The 23,313-nt window shown below is 41.0% G+C and overlaps 2 protein-coding genes across 3 annotated transcripts in view; one reads left to right on the top strand and one right to left on the bottom strand.

The window, feature by feature from the left end:
- MAN2B1 (mannosidase alpha class 2B member 1) overlaps window positions 1–696 on the top strand; it is a 57,640-nt gene extending 56,944 nt beyond the window's left edge. Inside the window, exon 24 of the mRNA XM_063449596.1 lies at window positions 62–696. Coding sequence (XP_063305666.1) covers window positions 62–189 — 128 coding nt within the window. The 3' untranslated portion in view covers window positions 190–696. The remainder of the gene's footprint in view (window positions 1–61) is intronic.
- Window positions 648–19,253, bottom strand: TRMT1 (tRNA methyltransferase 1). 2 transcript variants are annotated; one of them, XM_063449597.1, is made up of 17 exons: window positions 19,204–19,253; window positions 18,415–18,652; window positions 17,665–17,720; window positions 17,013–17,149; window positions 15,608–15,795; window positions 15,175–15,290; window positions 14,489–14,601; window positions 12,394–12,542; window positions 11,485–11,568; window positions 10,453–10,522; window positions 10,228–10,362; window positions 9,389–9,474; window positions 9,129–9,237; window positions 8,401–8,477; window positions 2,821–2,940; window positions 1,177–1,294; window positions 648–983 (listed from the first exon to the last, which is right to left on the bottom strand). In XM_063449597.1, exons 2-17 carry the CDS (start codon window positions 18,636–18,638, stop codon window positions 876–878), a joined length of 1,890 nt encoding a protein of 629 aa, XP_063305667.1. In that variant the 5' UTR covers window positions 18,639–18,652; window positions 19,204–19,253; the 3' UTR covers window positions 648–875. The 2 variants fall into 2 exon arrangements, with proteins under 2 accessions (XP_063305667.1, XP_063305669.1); XM_063449599.1 differs by having other exon boundaries at window positions 19,108–19,231.
- Window positions 19,254–23,313: the final 4,060 nt, after the last annotated feature.

A 23,313-nucleotide genomic window follows, 5' to 3' on the forward strand; every position in this document is an offset into this window, starting at 1 on the left:
AGACGATAGCTAGGCTGTTTGTGTTTAGTACATGTAACAAGTGATTTTTGTCATCCTCCAGGCTCCCCATCGCTGGCAGATATTGCCCATTCTGCCCTGGATCCTTCTAACGTGACTCTGAATCCTATGGAGATCCGTACTTTTCTGGCCACTATCCACTACAAGTCTCAGGTGTGGGAAAGCCGGTAAAGGACGGGTAAAAGACATGAACCATTGTCCTGAGGAGCCCCTGTACCCTCCACATGTAGGGTAGCTCAACTCTTTCAATTGTGCCTTAAGTCAGTGTGCCATCCACAATACCCCATACCCCCACTCAACCTTTCCGATATGACATTAAACTGCCATCTTGCCATAAGCAGTTCATACAATACAAATTTAAACATGCTACCGAGACATTGAAGTATTATCTACGAGTTATTCCCTGAACCAGGAATTTGATTCAATTAACAAGGGGATTTCAAAATACCTGGTCTGGACATTTTTTACAACTCCTTCCCAGAAAAGTGAATAAACATTTTGCATGAAGAAGGAATATAATACATGTATTATATTCCTTTTTAATGCAAAATGTTTATTCACTTTTAAATATATTACGTCAAATGCGTCTGTTCTGATACTTTACATTTAAATAAACACGTGTTGTTACAACTGGAGTGTTTAAGAGCAAAGAAATCTCTTTAATCAGTTCCATAACAAGCAAGCCTTGCCTGTCACTGTCTGTACATTAAAGGGGGGAAATGTATTTTTTACAAATGTGTTTCTAGGATTAAAAAAAAAAAAAAATGAATAAATCTGCAGCCATTTGGTGCTTTGTATTGTACAGTCCTATAAGGTCATGTTTGTCATCATGAGCTCAGATGACACTTTTAAAGAGTCTATGATGAGGCAGAGTCCTGAACCAAATGGGAATTTTCTTGGGCTTCTGGTGTCTCTTCAGATTCAGTGTGAGAATATCGGCAGCTTTCTCCTAAATCACAGCAACCCTACAAAACAAGACAAGGAGATTCTAGTAAACTAGAAAATTTGTGAACTGAATGGAGTGATTACACAACTACCAGATTCCCAATATTGAAGACAGTCAGGACTACCCACTCAGAACCCAAAGGAAGAACAGACAGCTTGGGGCTAGGTGACTTTACAGCAATGTAAGCAGACTGGCTTTAAATTCAGACTCACCTGTCTAAATCTCTTGCAGGGGAAGTTTTTAAGATGGCCATCAGGTGTCCCGGGACTGATCTTTCTCTTGTTCTGATGCTGTTTTCGCTTTTCCTCAAGAGAGGAGGAAATCTGGCCTCTGTGAGCAGCAAAAAAAATTAATCACTTAAAGGGACACACCACTGTCCAAATACCAAAACTGGGAAGGGAATCACACCTTAGTAGATATACCCCCAATGAAAACATGCATTTCATTGTGTGTTTTTTTTTTTAGTGGTTATATCTAAAATCAGCTTGCAGTAGCGGCAGCTCTTGTCTGCTGCCTTCGCAAGCCCTCCTCTTCTAACCCCGCCCAGAATGTCTCTAGCTGTCCAATCACAGACTTCCCAATGCAGCTCAATGTGAAGTCTTTGCCAGGCAGGTGCTCAGGTCAGTTGCTGCCTCTTGAGTTTAGCTCCACTGAGCTAACTAAACCAGGAAGTAACAGGATCTGTTATGTCATTGACAGCCAGGGGGGTGTAACCAGGTTAATTTGTAAAAGTGTCTTTCTATTGATATCTGCATTTTTTTGTAAAATGAAAAAAAAACAGGAAACTTCACACAAACATTTCAGAAAGCTAAAGTACTTGTCTAAAGTAGAGGTCTGGAGTGTCCCTTAAAAAAAAAAAAAAAAAAAAAAAAGCAAGTTGATATACCCACAAACCCATAAATTAAATGAACAAAACTGGCTTACAGTGAATATCTGCTTCACTACTGGGTAATGTAATCTGGCTGTAAAATGGACATAGTTTAGTGCGCATTCGTGTCAAGAAGAGCTGGCTAGCGAGAAATTACTTCTTAAAGGAACACTTCACACACATATTGTACTACTGCTGTAAAGTGCTTTGTGTCTGGGGTCTGTCATACTTGTGACACTCTATAAAAAGTGTCAGTTTCAATAAAAATCGTCAAACACCTCCCAGGCAGTCACAGAGAGAACCAGAGAGGCTTTATTTCATTATCTCCACAGAGCTAACAGGAGTGCGAAGTGCCCCCTTCTCAGTGAGCTGTATTACAGGAAAGCCTCAATCTCGAGCACTCAGCTCCAATAATAAATAATACATGCATGTTATCTTTGGGATTACATTGAATAAAATAGTTGTAAAAAAAAATATTAATTATTCAATAGAGTGTTCCCATAACCCATACATTTCCTTGTAATTCTGCCAATATTTTAAGGCCCATTTAGGATAGTGGGTAAGCAAGTAATTGTTGGGAATTGAAAGTGAACAAATGTTAAGTCAAACTAAAAAAAAAAAAAAACAGCTGCCACGAATAAATCTTTGATCACAACTTTAAAACTCTCTTGGAATTACTGACAATCCTTTCAGTTTAGGATTCCCCTAGGCGGTGATGTTAGTGTGTAACAGTAAAATCGAAGCCATGCGTTCACGGTGTTGTACCTTCTGTAATTCATGGTCATCACTACTTATCAATAAAGGTTTGTTTAAAGCATACACACTTGTAATTAACAAAGAGATGGAAATGTGCTTCATACAATCATTGAACTAGTTACCCCAAAATTTACAAGTTATAAATTCGTTTGAAATAAGACAACCATTTTTCATTTTTACACATGTAAACCCTGTTCCGTATAATTATACATATAAATAAAATAACTCTTACCCTGCCTTAGCTCTGGCTTTGGGACCCCAGTTGGCTTCTGGATTTTCCTGAAACCGTTTTAAACCCATTTTCCGTGATTTGGGATTTGCATCCTCTCTTACAGTAAAACAGGCCTCGATGCTGTAACCAATAAGTGAAACATTACTAAGATCCCACCCCAGAGGGGGCTGCGCTGTGTATAATGTAATAGAAAGGAGCTGTATAAATACAGATATTACTAGGATCCCACCCCAGAGGGGGCTGCGCTGTGTATAATGTAATAGAAAGGAGCTGTATAAATACAGATATTACTAGGATCCCACCCCAGAGGGGGCTGCGCTGTGTATAATGTAACAGAAAGGAGCTGTATAAATACAGATATTACTAGGATCCCACCCCAGAGGGGGCTGCGCTGTGTATAATGTAATAGAAAGGAGCTGTATAAATACAGATATTACTAGGATCACACCCAGAGGGGGCCGCACTGTGTATAATGTAATAGAAAGGAGCTGTATAAATACAGATATTACTAGGATCCCACCCAGAGGGGGCCGCACTGTGTATAATGTAATAGAAAGGAGCTGTATAAATACAGATATTACTAGGATTCCACCCAGAGGGGGCTGTGCTGTGTATAATGTAATAGAAAGGAGCTGTATAAATACAGATATTACTAGGATCACACCCAGAGGGGGCCGCACTGTGTATAATGTAATAGAAAGGAGCTGTATAAATACAGATATTACTAGGATCCCACCCAGAGGGGGCCGCACTGTGTATAATGTAATAGAAAGGAGCTGTATAAATACAGATGATATTACTAGGATCCCACCCCAGAGGGGGCTGTGCTGTGTATAATGTAATAGAAAGGAGCTGTATAAATACAGATATTACTAGGATCCCACCCCAGAGGGGGCTGTGCTGTATAGAATGTAATAGAAAGGAGCTGTATAAATACAGATATTACTAGGATCCCACCCAGAGGGGGCCGCACTGTGTATAATGTAATAGAAAGGAGCTGTATAAATACAGATGATATTACTAGGATCCCACCCCAGAGGGGGCTGTGCTGTGTATAATGTAATAGAAAGGAGCTGTATAAATACAGATATTACTAGGATCCCACCCCAGAGGGGGCTGCACTGTGTATAATGTAATAGAAAGGAGCTGTATAAATACAGATATTACTAGGATCCCACCCCAGAGGGAGCTGCGCTGTGTATAATGTAATAGAAAGGAGCTGTATAAATACAGATATTACTAGGATCCCACCCCAGAGGGAGCTGCGCTGTGTATAATGTAATAGAAAGGAGCTGTATGAATACAGATATTACTAGGATCCCATCCCAGAGGGGGCTGCGCTGTGTATAATGTAATAGAAAGGAGCTGTATAAATACAGATATTACTATGATCCCACCCCAGAGGGCGCTGCGCTGTGTATAATGTAATAGAAAGGAGCTGTATAAATACAGATATTACTAGGATCTCACCCCAGAGGGGGCTGCACTGTGTATAATGTAATAGAAAGGAGCTGTATAAATACAGATATTACTAGGATCCCACCCCAGAGGGGGCTGCACTGTGTATAATGTAATAGAAAGGAGCTGTATAAATACAGATATTACTAGGATCCCACCCCAGAGGGAGCTGCGCTGTGTATAATGTAATAGAAAGGAGCTGTATGAATACAGATATTACTAGGATCCCATCCCAGAGGGGGCTGCGCTGTGTATAATGTAATAGAAAGGAGCTGTATAAATACAGATATTACTAGGATCCCACCCCAGAGGGGGCTGCACTGTGTATAATGTAATAGAAAGGAGCTGTATAAATACAGATATTACTAGGATCCCACCCCAGAGGGGGCTGCACTGTGTATAATGTAATAGAAAGGAGCTGTATAAATACAGATATTACTAGGATCCCACCCCAGAGGGGGCTGCTCTGTGTATAATGTAATAGAAAGGAGCTGTATAAATACAGATATTACTAGGATCCCACCCAGAGGGGGCTGCGCTGTGTATAATGTAATAGAAAGGAGCTGTATAAATACAGATATTACTAGGATTCTACCCAGAGGGGGCTGTGCTGTGTATAATGTAATAGAAAGGAGCTGTATAAATACAGATATTACTAGGATCCCACCCAGAGGGGGCCGCACTGTGTATAATGTAATAGAAAGGAGCTGTATAAATACAGATATTACTAGGATCCCACCCAGAGGGGGCCGCACTGTGTATAATGTAATAGAAAGGAGCTGTATAAATACAGATGATATTACTAGGATCCCACCCCAGAGGGGGCTGTGCTGTGTATAATGTAATAGAAAGGAGCTGTATAAATACAGATATTACTAGGATCCCACCCCAGAGGGGGCTGTGCTGTATAGAATGTAATAGAAAGGAGCTGTATAAATACAGATATTATTAGGATCCTACCCCAGAGGGGGCTGCACTGTGTATAATGTAATAGAAAGGAGCTGTATAAATACAGATATTACTAGGATTCCACCCAGAGGGGGCTGTGCTGTGTATAATGTAATAGAAAGGAGCTGTATAAATACAGATATTAATAGGATCCCACCCCAGAGGGGCTGCACTGTGTATAATGTAATAGAAAGGAGCTGTATAAATACAGATATTACTAGGATCCCACCCCAGAGGGGGCTGCGCTCTGTATAATGTAATAGAAAGGAGCTGTATAAATACAGATATTACTAGGATCCCACCCCAGAGGGGCTGCACTGTGTATAATGTAATAGAAAGGAGCTGTATGAATACAGATATTACTAGGATCCCACCAAGAGAGGGCTGCACAGGGTATAATGTAATAGAAAGGAGCTGTATAAATACAGATATTACTAGGATCCCACCCCAGAGGGAGCAGCGCTATGTATAATGTAATAGAAAGGAGCTGTATAAATACAGATATTACTAGGATCCCACCCCAGAGGGGGCTGCGCTGTGTATAATGTAATAGAAAGGGGCTGTATAAATACAGATATTACTAGGATCCCACCCAGAGGGGGCTGCGCTGTGTATAATGTAATAGAAAGGAGCTGTATAAATACAGATATTACTAGGATCCCACCCCAGAGGGGGCTGCGCTGTGTATAATGTAATAGAAAGGAGCTGTATAAATACAGATATTACTAGGATCCCACCCAAGAGGGGGCTGCACTGTGTATAATGTAATAGAAAGGAGCTGTATGAATACAGATATTACTAGGATCCCACCCCAGAGGGGGCTGCGCTGTGTATAATGTAATAGAAAGGAGCTGTATAAATACAGATATTACTAGGATCCCACCCCAGCGGGGGCTGCGCTGTGTATAATGTAATAGAAAGGAGCTGTATAAATACAGATATTACTAGGATCCCACCCCAGAGGGGGCTGCGCTGTGTATAATGTAATAGAAAGAAGCTGTATAAATACAGATATTACTAGGATCCCACCCAGAGGGGGCTGCATGGTGTATAATGTAATAGAAAGGAGCTGTATAAATACAGATATTACTAGGATCCCACCCCAGAGGGGGCTGCACTGTGTATAATGTAATAGAAAGGAGCTGTATAAATACAGATATTACTAGGATCCCACCCCAGAGGGGGCTGCACTGTGTATAATGTAATAGAAAGGAGCTGTATAAATACAGATATTACTAGGATCCCACCCCAGAGGGGGCTGCGCTGTGTATAATGTAATAGAAAGGGGCTGTATAAATACAGATATTACTAGGATCCCACCCCAGAGGGGGCTGCACTGTGTATAATGTAATAGAAAGGAGCTGTATGAATACAGATATTACTAGGATCCCACCCCAGAGGGGGCTGCGCTGTGTATAATGTAATAGAAAGGAGCTGTATAAATACAGATATTACTAGGATCCCACCCCAGAGGGGGCTGCACTGTGTATAATGTAATAGAAAGGAGCTGTATAAATACAGATATTACTAGGATCCCACCCCAGCGGGGGCTGCGCTGTGTATAATGTAATAGAAAGGAGCTGTATAAATACAGATATTACTAGGATCCCACCCCAGAGGGGGCTGCGCTGTGTATAATGTAATAGAAAGAAGCTGTATAAATACAGATATTACTAGGATCCCACCCAGAGGGGGCTGCATGGTGTATAATGTAATAGAAAGGAGCTGTATAAATACAGATATTACTAGGATCCCACCCCAGAGGGGGCTGCACTGTGTATAATGTAATAGAAAGGAGCTGTATAAATACAGATATTACTAGGATCCCACCCCAGAGGGGGCTGCACTGTGTATAATGTAATAGAAAGGAGCTGTATAAATACAGATATTACTAGGATCCCACCCCAGAGGGGGCTGCACTGTGTATAATGTAATAGAAAGGAGCTGTATAAATACAGATATTACTAGGATCAGCTGTATAAATACAGATATTAATAGGATCCCACCCCATAGGGAGCTGCACTGTGTATAATGTAATAGAAAGGAGCTGTATAAATACAGATATTACTAGGATCCCACCCCAGAGGGGGCTGAGCTGTGTATAATGTAATAGAAAGGAGCTGTATAAATACAGATATTACTAGGATCCCACCCCAGAGGGGGCTGCGCTTTGTATAATGTAATAGAAAGGAGCTGTATAAATACAGATATTAATAGGATCCCACCCCATAGGGAGCTGCACTGTGTATAATGTAATAGAAAGGAGCTGTATAAATACAGATATTACTAGGATCCCACCCCAGAGGGGGCTGCGCTGTGTATAATGTAATAGAAAGGAGCTGTATAAATACAGATATTACTAGGATCCCACCCAGAGGGGGCTGCATGGTGTATAATGTAATAGAAAGGAGCTGTATGAATACAGATATTACTAGGATCCCACCCCATAGGGAGCTGCACTGTGTATAATGTAATAGAAAGGAGCTGTATAAATACAGATATTACTGGGATCCCACCCCAGAGGGGGCTGCGCTGTGTATAATGTAATAGAAAGGAGCTGTATAAATACAGATATTACTAGGATCCCACCCCAGAGGGGGCTGCGCTCTGTATAATGTAATAGAAAGGAGCTGTATAAATACAGATATTACTAGGATCCCACCCCAGAGGGGGCCGCGCTGTGTATAATGTAATAGAAAGGAGCTGTATAAATACAGATATTACTAGGATCCCACCCCAGAGGGGGCTGCGCTGTGTATAATGTAATAGAAAGGAGCTGTATAAATACAGATATTACTAGGATCCCATCCCAGAGGGGGCTGCGCTGTGTATAATGTAATAGAAAGGAGCTGTATAAATACAGATATTACTAGGATCCCACCCCAGAGGGGGCTGCGCTGTGTATAATGTAATAGAAAGGAGCTGTATAAATACAGATATTACTAGGATCCCACCCAGAGGGGGCTGCATGGTGTATAATGTAATAGAAAGGAGCTGTATAAATACAGATATTAATAGGATCCCACCCCAGAGGGGGCTGTGCATAATGTAATAGAAAGGAGCTGTATAAATACAGATATTACTAGGATCCCACCCCAGTGGGGGGCGCTCTGTGTATAATGTAATAGAAAGGAGCTGTATAAATACAGATGTTACTGCGCTGTATATATTAACCTGGGCTCTTTGCTTAGGATGTGGAATGCTGGACAGGTCGCTGACAATTTTTCCCTCTTTGCAGGATTCTGCTTTTCCTGTTGGGATTTAAAATGACATTGTTTATTTAAATGACATGTAAACAGAAATACATTTCAATAAAGAGACATGGCCATAAATGGTTAAAACAGTGGGGTGGGAGAAGGGAAATGAGGGGGGAGACTATAATTACATGAAACCCTCTCTGCTCAGCTTGTAGTGATAAAACCATAGGCATAAAGATAGGAACTTCACAGACTGTGCTGGAATTTCATTGAAATCGCAATGCACTCTAGAGATCTAAGATGAAGCAACGTTTAATGTGTTTTAGGTAGAGGCTGCTTGTTTCGGCAAAATACCGAGCTTAAAAGATCTCCCGCAGCCACATCTTGCCATTTCCTATCAGCTGTCATTTTAGAAGGCTGTTTGGAACAAGCGTCTCTTTGTGTATGCTCACACAATCCACGGAGGTTGCTGCAATCTCACAGGATCTTCAATACACAGCCTGGGCTTTTATGCATGCGCAACAGTTAACCATGTAAGTGCTGGCAGCTTCCTCAGCCAGGAGCGGAATATGGAATTTAACCAAAGAATAGCAGTAGGCAGGAGAAGTTAGTTACGTATTGTTCCCTTCCCCTACATCAACTTGTCCCCACTGTATTAATGTTACTTCACCATAACTTGTAATATTCCCATTTACCAGAACTCACCCAGCATCTCATTATATCCCAGATCAGTGCAGGGGGAGCATCTGTTTTTATAGCACTCTTACAAGCATGTGACAGGGACACTCTGTATCCAGCGTGAAGCAACGCAGAACTGATAAAAGAAGAGCCAGTTATTGACATATTATGCATGTTATTTCGTCACACACACGGTATTTTAGATACATATGTGTTTCATGTTTGAATCATACACTGAATTATCAGGCAACAAAGAAAACGTGTAGTGGGCAGAGATCTGCACTCACCGGAACTGCAGGAGTGAAGGGGTGCTACAACGAACGACACTACTCAAATTGTCCAGTGTGTAATATAGTGGGACATCACTTAACTCCTGAGAGTAAAGTAGAAAATAAACAAATAAAAGGTCGTAAGTCATGTGTTCGGTTGGGAACATGAACATACAAGATAACAGCCACCCTGTGCTGGGAGGGATAGACTCCGTGTCCCATAGCTCCCTCCTGTCTGTGTCACCCTGTGCTAGGAGGGGACAGACTCCATGTCACATAGCTCCCTCCTGTCTGTGTCACCCTGTGCTGGGAGGGACACACTCCATGTCCCATAGCTCCCTCCTGTCTGTGTCACACTGTGCTGGGAGGGACAGACTACATGTCCCATAGCTCCCTCCTGTTTGTGTCACCCTGTGCTGGGAGGGACACACTCCATGTCCCATAGCTCCCTCCTGTCTGTGTCACACTGTGCTGGGAGGGACAGACTCCATGTCCCATAGCTCCCTCCTGTCTGTGTCACACTGTGCTGGGAGGGACAGACTCCATGTCCCATAGCTCCCTCCTGTCTGTGTCACACTGTGCTGGGAGGGACAGACTCCATATCCCATAGCTCCCTCCTGTCTGTGTCACCCCTTTTAAAAATATTCTATATTACCTTAATAAGGCCTGTTTTCCAATATAGGATTAACTTAAACATCTGTGCCTACACATTTAATTTAGGATTTAAAAATCAATAGAAATTACTTCCTGGAGGCAGGGATACTTCGGAATTATTTTTGGACTTACAGAGTACTTCTCTGTAAAAGGCTGGGAAACACTGGTATAAGAACATACACAGCTTCTGACACCCCACATACCTCTATCGCCATGCTTAACATTCCTAATATTCTCTCGGATGTTTTGAATCGTTTTGGATTTCGATCCACGGCAGATATAATTTTTTGCACAAACTCTGTATCGTGAAGTGACTCAGCCCAGAGAGGCCCACCAACCTGAAAGGCAGATCAGGATTTAATGAATACTAAATTCTAGATATCCGAAGAACGATCTGAGCACAGAACGTTTATAGAACGAAGGCATACCTGATGCCTCTGACTGCAGAATTCACAACTCATTCCCACAGGAGGCCCAGTTCCAGGAGAATACTTCATACTGGCCATGGGATAGAATAAATATTAGGGTGAGGCTGTAGCAATGCAGGTGTGCAGTAAAAAGCAGATTAATGCAGGTAAGTAGCGATTATTATTAATGAGATTCACACACTATTTAACTCCTCCAAAGTCTCTATTGTGCGATACAAAGTGCCTTCCAAAGAATCGGACATCTATGCGAGTATCTGATACCTGAAAATTAATGCCTAATAAGAAGTCAAAATTAGGTGCCAGTGACAGATCTGATGTGTTATCACAGTAAACCTGTTTAAAGGAATACTCTAAGAACCATAACAACGTTAGCTTTAAGGAGCAGTTTTAAAAGGACTCTCCGGGTTCCCTAAAGCATTTCAGCTTGCTGAAACACTTTGTGTGTATCTTTTGTTTTGTCTTCATTTTACAAAATGTGCAGATTTCAAATAGAAATTGCCACTTTTATTAAAAAACCTTGTCAAACACCCACTGACTATCAGACAACCGGTCCTGTTACTTCCTCGTTCGGTTAGCTCAGTGGAGATAAACTCAAGAGGCAGCAAATGCCCAGAGCACCTGCCATGCAAAGACTTCTCATTGAGCGGCATTGGGAAGTCTGTGATTGGACAGACACAGAAAGTCTGGGTGGGGTTAGAAGGGGAGGGCTGGCAAAAGCTGCAAACTGCAGCTTTTGCAAAAATGTTATATGTAGGCATACAAAATATTGAACAGTTACTTCAGGTGTCGTATATCTCCAAAAAGCTATTCTATAGGAGGAGAAGCAGTTTGTAGCTTTATGTTAATCAGGGCTTTAAGCTGAATTGATTAAACAGTACTGCTAGCAGTGTTAAATAGATTTTAGTGTGAACTAGGAAATGGGTTTATGGTTGTAGATCCCTCTCAATGTTTCTGCTTATTTAAGCTGACTCATTTAATGATACAATTAATTTACTCAGAACTGACAACATCGGAATCAAAGCCCAAACTTACTTGTTCCCATGGCTGATTGCTCTGCCCATTCGCTGCAGGTGATACGTTCCACAGCCCACACAATTGTACACCAGGGCTTGCTTACTGTGGTGAAAGGAAGGGAGATTGTGAGACTAACTCTGCAGGTATGAAATTCTACTAATAGGGGAGTTAATCATTGCACGGAAAAATAAATAAGCAATATTAACATGCAATTAGAAAGGTATAAGTAACACAGGAAGCCTCAGCTAAAATAAACAGACGCCAACATGGAACCAGACTACATCAGCAATACATATATAAGGAAATATGTCAGCCTTTAATAATGAATAACACATGCAGAGACCAGTTCCAAGGGATCAACAAAATCCCTGCTCTGGTCCAAAGCGGCAGCCAGGGTTGTTCCCCTCCCTCTGGTGGTCATTCAGTAACGCCATCAGGCGGAGAAGTCGGTCTGCTTCAAAGTGGTTGTTGATTACCAAGTACCTACTTGTTTATGGTGTAGTACAGGATTAGGGGAAAGGTTGAGTACATGGGAATAAATTGCCAGAATCCACTCATTCAGGGGGCAGGGATGGGAGAAGATTCTAACACCCCACGATCTATAGACGTCATCATTAATCTTGTTCTGTTCTATAGTGTATACCTTTGTTAATGGTTAACACTAAACGTTCTAAGCCGTGACAGGTGAAAATTTAAATACCTGTTCAACACTTCGGAGTGATTATGTTCCACAGTATTCCCACATTGCCAGGAATCATATGGAAATGAGCACAGCACCTGCGTTTTTAGATTTTGTTTGTCCACATTTATGGGAGTTCTCTTAGCAATGGGTTTCTACTTTACACATCATCTTTGAAGTAAGAATATAGATAAGGATCCACATGGACCATGTAACGCTTTTAAAGTTAAAATACCCAAAATACTCACCTGGCGGACATTTTGACTTTGGCTTGTCCGGTGAAGACGCGCACAAAGACGCGGATGTAGAAATCGGCAGATATGCAGAGCAGTGGGACAATGTATCGCTGGTAACAGTTGGCACGCAGGTCCAAACTGTGCAATAGGATGCGGAGGGCCTACAAGATACGGGAAATTATACCGAAAGTCAAGCTGTCACAGTGAGACAGAAACAAAAGGAGATTGCACGCTAAAATGTCAGGTTAAAGACTGTATATCGTAGCATAAAACAAAACAGTCGAATGCATTCAGGATGCCAAAAATAACATATGGAAGAGATTGAATGTTAGCTATGCCCAGCTTATTTCTGACTGAGTATCATTAAAAATTAGGTCCACCCAACACGGACCTGTATCACGGTCTGTGTGAGCGCCCCCTGATACAGGGCTTATGGAGGGAGGTTACGCAACAATTAACGAACAACAAAATTACGCCCTTACCATTATCCCTTTAGTGACCAGACCGTTTTTTATTTTCTTACTGTTAGGGACCAGGGCTGTTTTTAAATTTTTTGAGATGTTTGTGTTTAGCTGTAATTTTCCTCTTACTCATTTACAGTACCCACACATATCATATACCATTTTTCTCGCCATTAAATGGTCTTTCTAAAGATACCACTATTTTCATCATATCCTATAACTTACTATAAAAACAAAAATTTAAAAAAAACAAAACACTATTTCTAACTTTGACCCCCAAAATCTGTTACGCATCTACAATCGCCAAAAACACCCATGCTAAATAGTTTCTAAATTTTGTCCTGAGTTTAGAAATACCCAATGTTAACATGTTCTTAGCTTTTTTTTGTGCAAGTTATAGGGCTATAAGTACATGTAGGACATTGCCGTTTCAAAATAAATATTTTTAAAATGTATCATTAATGACATTGTAACACTGTTATCTGTCTTAAATCTCTGAAACACACCTCACATGTACATATTATTTTAAAGTAGACAACCCAGGGTATATCCAGTCTTTTTTAGTAGCCACTTAGTCACAAACACTGGCCAAAGTTAGCATTTATATTGGTTTGTGTGTGAAAATTGCAAAAAACAATTATGAACGCTAACTTTGGCCAGTGTTTGTGACTAAGTGGCTACTAAAAAAAGACTGAACATACCCCATTTGCAATACCTTGGTTTGTCTTCTTTTGCAAATTGTATGCCATCATGGGGGTAATGCTCATTCCTGGGCTACCATACGATCTCAAAGGTAACATAACCAAGCTGGCAAATTTCAATGTAAATATATTTGACCCTATGTATTTTGTAATGGAGCTAAGCTGGGTCTGTCCAAAATATATGGCCCACATCTGAATACTGCCCAAGTGCCCAACTCAGTTCCCAGCACAAGGAATTGTAGCTTACCCTTTGGACGGCACTAGACCTGGACATGATATTTCAAAGATATGCAATGGAGATATCCTTCTCCTTATTGATATTTTTATATAATACTTGACCGGGTGACCAAGGTTGGATGTAGAGGTTTTCGCTAACGAGGCTAACTTTTATTTTTTATTTTTGAGATCCTGCCGGCCCTCGCTACACCTAAACTGTCTGAAAAGTCTCCAGAGATATATTTTACCTGACAAATTTTAGTTATGTTTTATTGTTAAATGCAAAAATTGTGACTGCTTCATGTACACTCTTGATACTGTATCTATTACATGGCAAATTTCCTTTTGCTGAGATTGTGCTTGACACCTATGCTGTATTTAACATTCACAATAAAAAGTTTAAAAAAATTAAATATAAATATAAATGAGGTCCCACAGCAGGTGGAAAGGTGAAGACAAACTTTTGTGTGATATAGAAAGACATTTGCAGTCTGTTTGCTTCCTGAAAGCTATAGGGTGATCTTCCAGATTTGGCACTCACGGATATCTGAGAAATCTGTCGCTTGGTCCTTTTGGAGCCTTACTACAGTTCGACGATGGGGCTTTGCCCATGTGTCCATAAAAAGGTGGGCTCAAACACAGAGGCTGGGCTTCCCTTCCCCCCCAGACTGAATACATGCTGTTACTAAATGATAATTAATACAGACTGTTAAGTTAAGGCCATCTCACCAACTCATGACAAAATCTGGCCTTCAGGGACATGGCTCCATATTTACTGTAACAAGTCTCTCCACTGTTGCCAGCCATGACCGCCATATCTGTGCAGGTAACGCAGAGCAGTCCTGGAAAGGGTTAAATGCATTCTATCGTTATACACTATTATGCCAAAAGAGGTTAAACACAGCACAAGAAATACAAGAAAATATCTGCACAGGAAGATAAGGGTTAAAGGAACAATACAAGCACCATAACCACTGCAGTGCAATGTAGTGATTATAGTGCCCTTGCCCCTGTCTGCACCTTTCCCACCCAAAGCAATCAAATCTCTTAATAACAATGTTACTGTTTACCTGGAAGCTCTCAGCTTTTGGTTAAACCTCGCAGTACAGGTCTTATCTCATTCGCTGGGAGTGATCAGCTGGTGGTCTCAGCCGTGCACTGCAGGTTTAGCTTAGGAGAGTAAAAGAAGTTCCTAAGCAGGAGCTTCTATCTCACCTGAAGGCTTAGAAAGGACATGGGGCACACAATGGATCCCAGGAAAACACATCTAAATGTAATTAACCAATTTGACTACTTATATCAGGCATACACCATAACCACTACAGTGTGCCGTTCTGTTTTTGGTTCTTGGAGTTTTACCTTTACCTGAAAGAACAGACAGCAGTTACAGCAATTAACAGCTCGGTATCCTTTACCTCCTTCGCTCACACTCTGCACGGCGGCATCAATGAACATCGAGGGGCTCCCATAGGGATCCAGATCTATGACATCAAACCGGTTACGAGAATCCTTTTTGCTGCACATAAGTTCTCTGGTAACATGGGAACAATGACACGCTAGTCATGGAGACGGCAAACACAATGGAACAAAATGTTCTAGATCTAAACCCTGCCAGACGGCATTTACTAAAGTAAGAATTATCAGGAAATTAAAGAGAATTTCAGACTGGAAAAACTCCCCAAACCAGCAATGTTCCCAGTTTGGCTAAGATGTAGTAGTATTGGTGGTTGTACGGTCCCTTTAAGCAAGACTTTCTGAATACACTGTATATGTTGATCTGCAATTATTTCATGTGTGTCCACACTACCATCATGGAATTAATCCTACGTGACAATTTGTGGGTCTCACCTGGCATCACTGAAGCTGGCCGTCACCAGGTCCCCAACCCCATTAAATTGGATGTTTCTTTTGATTAGCTCCACGGCGCTGGCGGAGAAATCATTGGCAATGACGCTTTGCAGACCAGGAACTTCACGGGCAAAGCGAACAGAACGCAAACCAGATGCAGCGAGACCCTCCAATACTCGCAAACCATCCTGAGAGAGGAAATCCATGAATGGGAACATGTTAGCAAACATAGAAGGATGAAATAAAATGGAAATAAAACAGAAAATGTAACAATAGTGGAGAGATAAACCAAGTGCAAAATGGAAACACATAGGGGCTTATTCACCAAACACAATGACCGGATATCCAGATTGCAAAATGTAGGCTAAAACAGACAAACTATAGTGGAGGTTGATTTTTTTTCCCCCTCAAATCTTTTTGTTTTTTGCCTACATAAATAAAAACTGTGCTACAAAAGGCTCTGTACAATTCCTGCCTGCTGCCTCACTCCTCCAGTGCTCTGCCCAGAGACATTTGGAATCACCTCTGCTTTTACAAAATAAGAACTGCAATGTTACTGTCCCTAAGTCCTTTGTCCAGTGACCTAGGATAGTGGGTCACAGCTGCTCCATTGCCAACCCTCCGCTGAGTGGGAGTAGGTCGTTTAAAATAACATTTTTGTTGCAAGTTTTCCAGGATCATAGAATTGAGCTTGCATTGGGTTAGATTCAATAGTAAGAAACCAGTTTGTAACATAAATTGCAAATACAGAATTCTGAAATAAGAGCCAGTTTAACAACAATATGAAGCATTCGGAAAATATCTGACTTAAGCCGTGTGTAGGACCAGTTAGGTCTAATCAATGCATTACAGAGCATAGTGAAATAAACCATGGGAGGGAGATAACAAAAAAGGGGAGAGGGAGTGGAAGGAATGAAAGGTGGGGTCTCTACAATCTTCTGTAGTAGCATTATTGAAAGGTGCTCATAGCATGGCAAATCCTGCAGACCGAACTCGTTGGGGTCTAAATATTCTATTCCACGGCCTTTGTACCTCTCAAGTGGTCTCAAATCATTTTCTATACAAGTTTCACCAAGCAATCCAGGGGTGGATGGAAGCCTCTCATTACAAATATCTGTTGAAACTCCTCAGTGCAGGTCGTTTTGAGCTGCTGCGCTTACATGTTAGAGTATGTTTGGGTTCTCCCCTGCGAGGTATACAACAGCCTCTCTAGTGATGTCAACTCCTGCATCTTTAAATACCAGAAGTATCTGTCGCAGTTGCCCATCACCAGTAGAGACTAATTATTTGTTCAATATATTTGAGTCGGTGTCGGCATTCTTAAAGAAATGCAGCCAAATTTTACTTTACCTCCAGTAAAAACTATGAAAGCATAACAAACAGCATGTTATTAAAGTAAACTCACAGTGCATGGGACCCCCACGTGTGCCTCTTGTCGAGCTGCCGGCTTATCATTCTCTACGTTGGACTTCGATTCTTCCTCTCCGGGGTCTGATAAATCCACTACCACCTTCTGTTCTTTTCTCTCATCAGGCACAACAACTGCAGAGAAATGGAACTGGGTCAGTACAGAAAGGTGGAAAGAGCAATTATGGGATGTAGTGGAAGAGCACTCAGTCCTCTATCTATACCTGAACTCCTACTTTGAGTAACAGAAATGTACAGCACATCAAAAAGCACAGAGTTTTAGATGTGAAAAAAGATGAGAGAAAAGAATCTGTGACAGTGTGGCCAGACATGTCCCAAAGCTATGTCAATAGTATGTAAACGCTTAATATAAAAAGATAAAGGGCCACGGAATAAAAAAAAAAGACAAAAACAAACAATACTGGCCTTTGACAGCATATTCCACAACAAACAGGATTCCAAACCTGGTTAGTCCTAAAACCTTTTTCCTGCATTACTCACTCTCTTTTTTATCATCTACGGTTTATTGTTTGGATGCCATATACTCTCTCTCAACAGTTTCCTATTTCAGATAATATATTCTTCTCATTTCTTTTTGAAACATTGTTGTATGCCATATTGAAATGAATCTGTTATCAGACTTTACTTACTGTCAATTCCTTTCTGTAGAAGCTGCATCCGAGCAAATTCTGTGATAACAGCACAGCTGCAAGGAAGAAAAAAATAAACAGTACCTCACAGTGATAAAATACAAAAAAGCACCCTGCACTGATGTTCCTCGCTATACGTGAAATGTATATTAGAATGTAAGCTATGTGGGTAAAATTCACTTGTACTGGTGCTTATTCGAGCACCAGAACATGTGCAGGTGATCCACAAATGAGTCAGTTGTGTGTGTTATCTGACTTACTGAATATTGTAAAGCGCTACGGAATCTGTTGGCGCTATATAAATGGCAATAATAATAATAAGTGTGGTCTTCTTGTCTGCTACATACATTATATATATATATATATACACACACACACACACACACACACACACACACACACATACACACACACACACACACGATCTGCAGGACTCAAGAGTGAAAATGTTGCCGTGGCGAGGAGAGATTCAAGACTTGTGGGTATTCCATGGCTTGTAGTAACTTTTCTTCTGGCTAACAGAATAGGGATTTCAATTATATATGAAGCTTTTTTTCTTTGCACAACTGATCTCTCCATGCACTATAATTTCATCTGTTTGTTCAAGTGTAAGCTCTGCAGAACATAGCTACATCTAGACTAAACCAACTTCAGCTTTTGTAGGAATGTTTACCCCACTGGTGATTGGTTCTCCATACATATTTGGCACATCTGCACAGATTAGAATTAATATTTTAATACATAGCTTACGTCAGATCTCTGTTGAATTCCTGCACTGGATTATAAAATACTTGGTTGGCATTAGGGAAAATCACTTTGGCTTTTCCCTCAATGATAACGGTCTCTCCAGCCCCCTCCGATATTGACGGTTCCTCCATTTTCTGTGTGAGGTGCCTCCTTCCAGCGGAGTACTTTATCAAACTAGAGATAACAGCACGAGATTGAGGGATGACTCTGCAAATTGTGGATTGCATCAGGAGTAAGGCTCCTACAAAAGAAGAAATTGATTTAAAACAAATGTATGCATGCATAACAGCGGGCAATTTTAAATTCTCACAACAGTTAAGGTGATAATGAGGGTTTCTAAATCACCAAATGTTCTCCTGGACACAGATCATGGTATATATGCTTCTAGCAACCCACCACAAGAGGGGGTGAGGGGGTGAGGGGGGGGGGGGGGGGGGACGACAAAACATTGACCTGTGGTGAAGCTTCCATATGGTGAAGGATTCCTCTTTTTTAATACCAATTGCTTTCCTATCTGCAGCACCTGAGTTAGCCACACTGCAATGCAGCTCCTTTTACATTATGACATGTATTAGTTAGATGTAGTCAGGAACACTAGTTTGATCTAATAAGCCTGGCTCACACCCAAACACAATTCATTCCTACTGCTTAATGTACATTTTTTCTGATACATTCAAGCCTTAAGACATTGCATACCCTGTAAAAACGCGTGACTATACAGGTAGGACGCCCTGCTTCATGCTCTGTGTGTATAGGGGTTTGTAATAAACAAGTCTCTTGTGCCTTACTTACTCCAGCATGTTCACATGGGCGCCGCCATTTTGACATGCAATTCACTGCAGGTCACGTGCTTCGAATAGACAAATCATAAGTCGATCCGAGTCAGTTGCTACGGTGTCCCGAGAGAGTCAAACGTTCTGCTAGGAATCAGAATGGGCATTGGCTTTGTGGCTGTGCATGTGTCCATTTGTAATGTGACTAAAAAGGAAATTGTCTGCACCCCCTGCAGAGCAAACATCTTACTGACTATGAATTGTGTCTGTAGTTTATCAGACAGCTTGTTACTGGTGCCCTTTATAAATAATAAAAAATAAATATTTACCCCTTGGCAAGTCAGTAAGGTTATGCAATTTTTTTATATTGGCTAAATGAAATGCCACAGTTTTAAATAAGTTGTTGACGTTTGAAAAGGTTTGTAATATGTAATATATCACCAACTGTAAAAAGCATTTTTTTCTTTCGAGGTTTATATTTTAATTTTAATTTTAATCTACCTTGACAACAAGTCACATACGCCACTGCAGTATGGATACCATATTGCATATCGAAACATCATTTTCCTTTGGGTTTTCGACTGGGGCAACTTTAAAGGAACACTATAGTCACCTAAACAACTTTAGCTTAATGAAGCAGTTTTAGTGTATAGATCGTGCTTCTCAGGTTTCACTGCTCAATTCACTGCCATTTAGGAGTTAAATTACTTTGTTTCAGTTTATGCAGCCCTTGCCAAAACTTGGTTCACTTTCAAACAGATGTAATTTACCTTAAACAATTGTATCTCTTTCTCTGTAAATTGAACTTTAATCACATATAGGAGGCTCTAGCAAGCTATTAACATAGCAGAGAATAAGAAAATCTTAATTAAACAGAACTTGCAATAAAGAAAAGATAAATTGTAGATGACTCTTTACAGGAAGTGTTTATGGAAGGCTGTGCAAGTCACATGCAGGGAGGTGTGACTAGGGTTCATAAACAAAGGGATTTAACTCCTAAATGGCAGAGGATTGAGCAGTGAGGCTGCAGGGGCATGTTCTATACACCAAAACTGCTTCATTAAGCTTAAGTTGTTTTGGTGACTATAGTGTCCCTTTAAACAAATAGCCCAGCTTGAGACACCATATTCTATATAATTTTTTAATTTTATATTATATGTTTTATAATAATACTGCAAGAACTAGAATGTAATAATACAATAATATAGTTATAAAATAGCAAGTTTTTTAATTTTTTTATTTCTGTTCAGCTCATTGGCATGAGGAACTCAAGATTGTAAAGTACATCATGTCAGCAGATAATGCCCTGTACTTCCTGGACAGGATAGAGCTTCAGGTTGTGGTGACTGCGTAGGCTTCTAAGAAGGCCTTCTGAGGGACAAAATGTGTCACTTTCTCTGGGTCCCATCTATGCGCAGGTTTAGGTGCTGCTTGTTGACCCGTTTGTTCAGCCAGTCCCGCTTCTCCACCCCCTCCCCTAATACAAAACCCCTGCCCCCCTCTACAAAAACCCTGCACCCCCTCCTCTACAAAAAAACCTTCACCAAACCCACTTCAAATCCCAGAATGAGTTATGGTACTGTATTTATAGTAACTCTTTAAACGGCACTCCATAGTCCCACACATGTTTGGTGTAATGTTGAACTGTGCGATAGGTAGATCACTATATGAATATAAAGTATCGAGGAATTTTCAGGTCTACAACATCTGGGGATCTACCTTTTGCACAGCCCCGATGTAATGTGCAGGACAGGCTACAGTTAGTTATACTGGGTGGATTTATATTACTAATATTAATCTACCCAGTATACCTGTAACATATCCTGCACATTACAACATGTGTTTAATAATATAAACCCACCTAGGATAACTAATGTAACTGTGGCGAAACCGACCTCGCCACGTGTCCTTGGAGGGGGCTGCTTGCCCGCCTCTTGCCTTTGGACTATGGACCCGACTTTATGTGAATGTGTTAACCCAGATAGCTATGCCATGGAGCCCATTCGTGTAGTTAAAGACTTCGGCTCCATGGCAATTGAACTGTGTGAATAGGATCTGAGCGCTATTTGGTAGTTTTGTGCGCTCAGATCCCAGCTATCTGGGGATATGTGACATGTCGGTGTTTTATGTATAAAATGTGACTTTGTGTATTTTATAGTATTTTAATGCTTTGTGCTCACCATGTGCATAATGGAGTCTGGTCTCTGTCCTGGGAGATAATTGAATTACTTCTCAATTATCTCCAGGATAGAAGACTCTGAAACCGGTCTGGGCCAGATAGCCATGTGCCAGCCAGGGCCCAAAAGATATTTTACTAACTTCTGAACCCCTGGTCTGATTCATGCCATTTTTTGATATGTTGTTCCCCTGAATGGATTGATTGTGAATATGTGAATTGGATGTATGGTTTTGTATGGTATATTTTTATGTGAATTGGATGTATGGTTTTAGAGTTATGAAAGTTGGGTCAAAAGTATGTTTTAAAATGTATGTATAATTGGATTACCTCCCAGGCTAAGGGGAGGGAATCTGTGGGATGTAACCATTGTGTGATTGGTGTATTGTAAATCCCTCCCTTGCATGGGAGAATCCTTTCTAAGACAGTGTGTGACTAAATCTAGAGTTCCTGCTTAACCCTCAAAGTGAAGTGTCGTCTCATTATTGGGGCAGGATTTATTGTATGCTGTTCCAGTTTGACTGCTAGGAGTGTAAACCTATTCGTATGTTTTTTCCTATTCAACTGTCTACAGCATTCATATGCTTGAGAGTACTCATATGCTTCTCCGATTCAGTGGTTGTGGTGTCTGCTGCAGTGCTTGGAGTCCTCAGGAAGCGCTAGGAGCATCCGTCAACGGAAGACGCCCGTTACAGTAACCTAACCTACACAGTGCATCTAACGTGTGTGGGAGCCTGGAGTGTCCCTTTAATAATATAAACCTACCCAATATAACTAACTGTAACCTAACCCACACAGTGCACCTAACGTGTGGGAGCCTGGAGTGTCCTCTTAATAAAATAAACCCACCCAGTATAACTAACTGTAACCTAACCTGCTCAGTGCACCTAATGTGTGTGAGAGCCTGGAGTGTCCCTTTAATAATATAAACCCACCCAGTATAACTAACTGTAACCTAAACTACACAGTGCATCTAATGTGTGTTGGAGCCTGGAGTGTCCCTTTTTTAATATAAACCCACCCGGTATAGTTAATGTAACCTAACCTACACAGTGCATCTAACGTGTGTGGGAGCCTGGAGTGTCCCTTTAATAATATAAACCTACCCAATATAACTAACTGTAACCTAACCCACACTGTGCACCTAACGTGTGGGAGCCTGGAGTGTCCTCTTAATAAAATAAACCCACCCAGTATAACTAACTGTAACCTAAACTACACAGTGCATCTAATGTGTGTTGGAGCCTGGAGTGTCCCTTTTTTAATATAAACCCACCCGGTATAGTTAATGTAACCTAACTTACACAGTGCATCTAACGTGTGTGGGAGCCTGGAGTGTCCCTTTAATAATATAAACCCACCCAGTATAACTAACTGTAACCTAACCTACACCGTGCAACTAATGTGTGTGGGAGCCTGGAGTGTCCCTTTAATAATATAAACTCACCCAGTATAACTATATCCTAACCTACACAGTGCACCTAATATGTTTGGGAGCCTGGAGTGTCCCTTAAATAATATAAACACACCCAGTATAACTAACTGTAACCTAACCTACACAGTGCACCTAATGTGTGTGGGAGCCTGGAGTGTCCCTTTAATAATATAAACCCACCCAGTATAACTGTAACCTAACCTACACAGTGCACCTAACGTGTGTGGGAGACTGGAGTGTCCCTTTAATAATATAAACCCACCCAGTATAACTAACTGTAACCTAACCTACACAGTGCACCAAGCGTGTGTGGGAACCTGGAGTGTCCATTTAATAATATAAACACACCCTGTATAACTAACTGTAACCTAAACTACACCGTGCATCTAATGTGTGTGGGAGCCTGGAGTGTCCCTTTAATAATATAAACCCGCCCAGTATAACTGTAACCTAACCTACACCCAGTGGTGTATCCTAGTTTTGTGCTGCCCAGCTGGGGGGGTTAAAGTAAAGTTACC

The sequence above is a fragment of the Pelobates fuscus genome, chromosome 3, assembly GCF_036172605.1.
Source record: "Pelobates fuscus isolate aPelFus1 chromosome 3, aPelFus1.pri, whole genome shotgun sequence".
Taxonomy (NCBI): domain Eukaryota; kingdom Metazoa; phylum Chordata; class Amphibia; order Anura; family Pelobatidae; genus Pelobates; species Pelobates fuscus.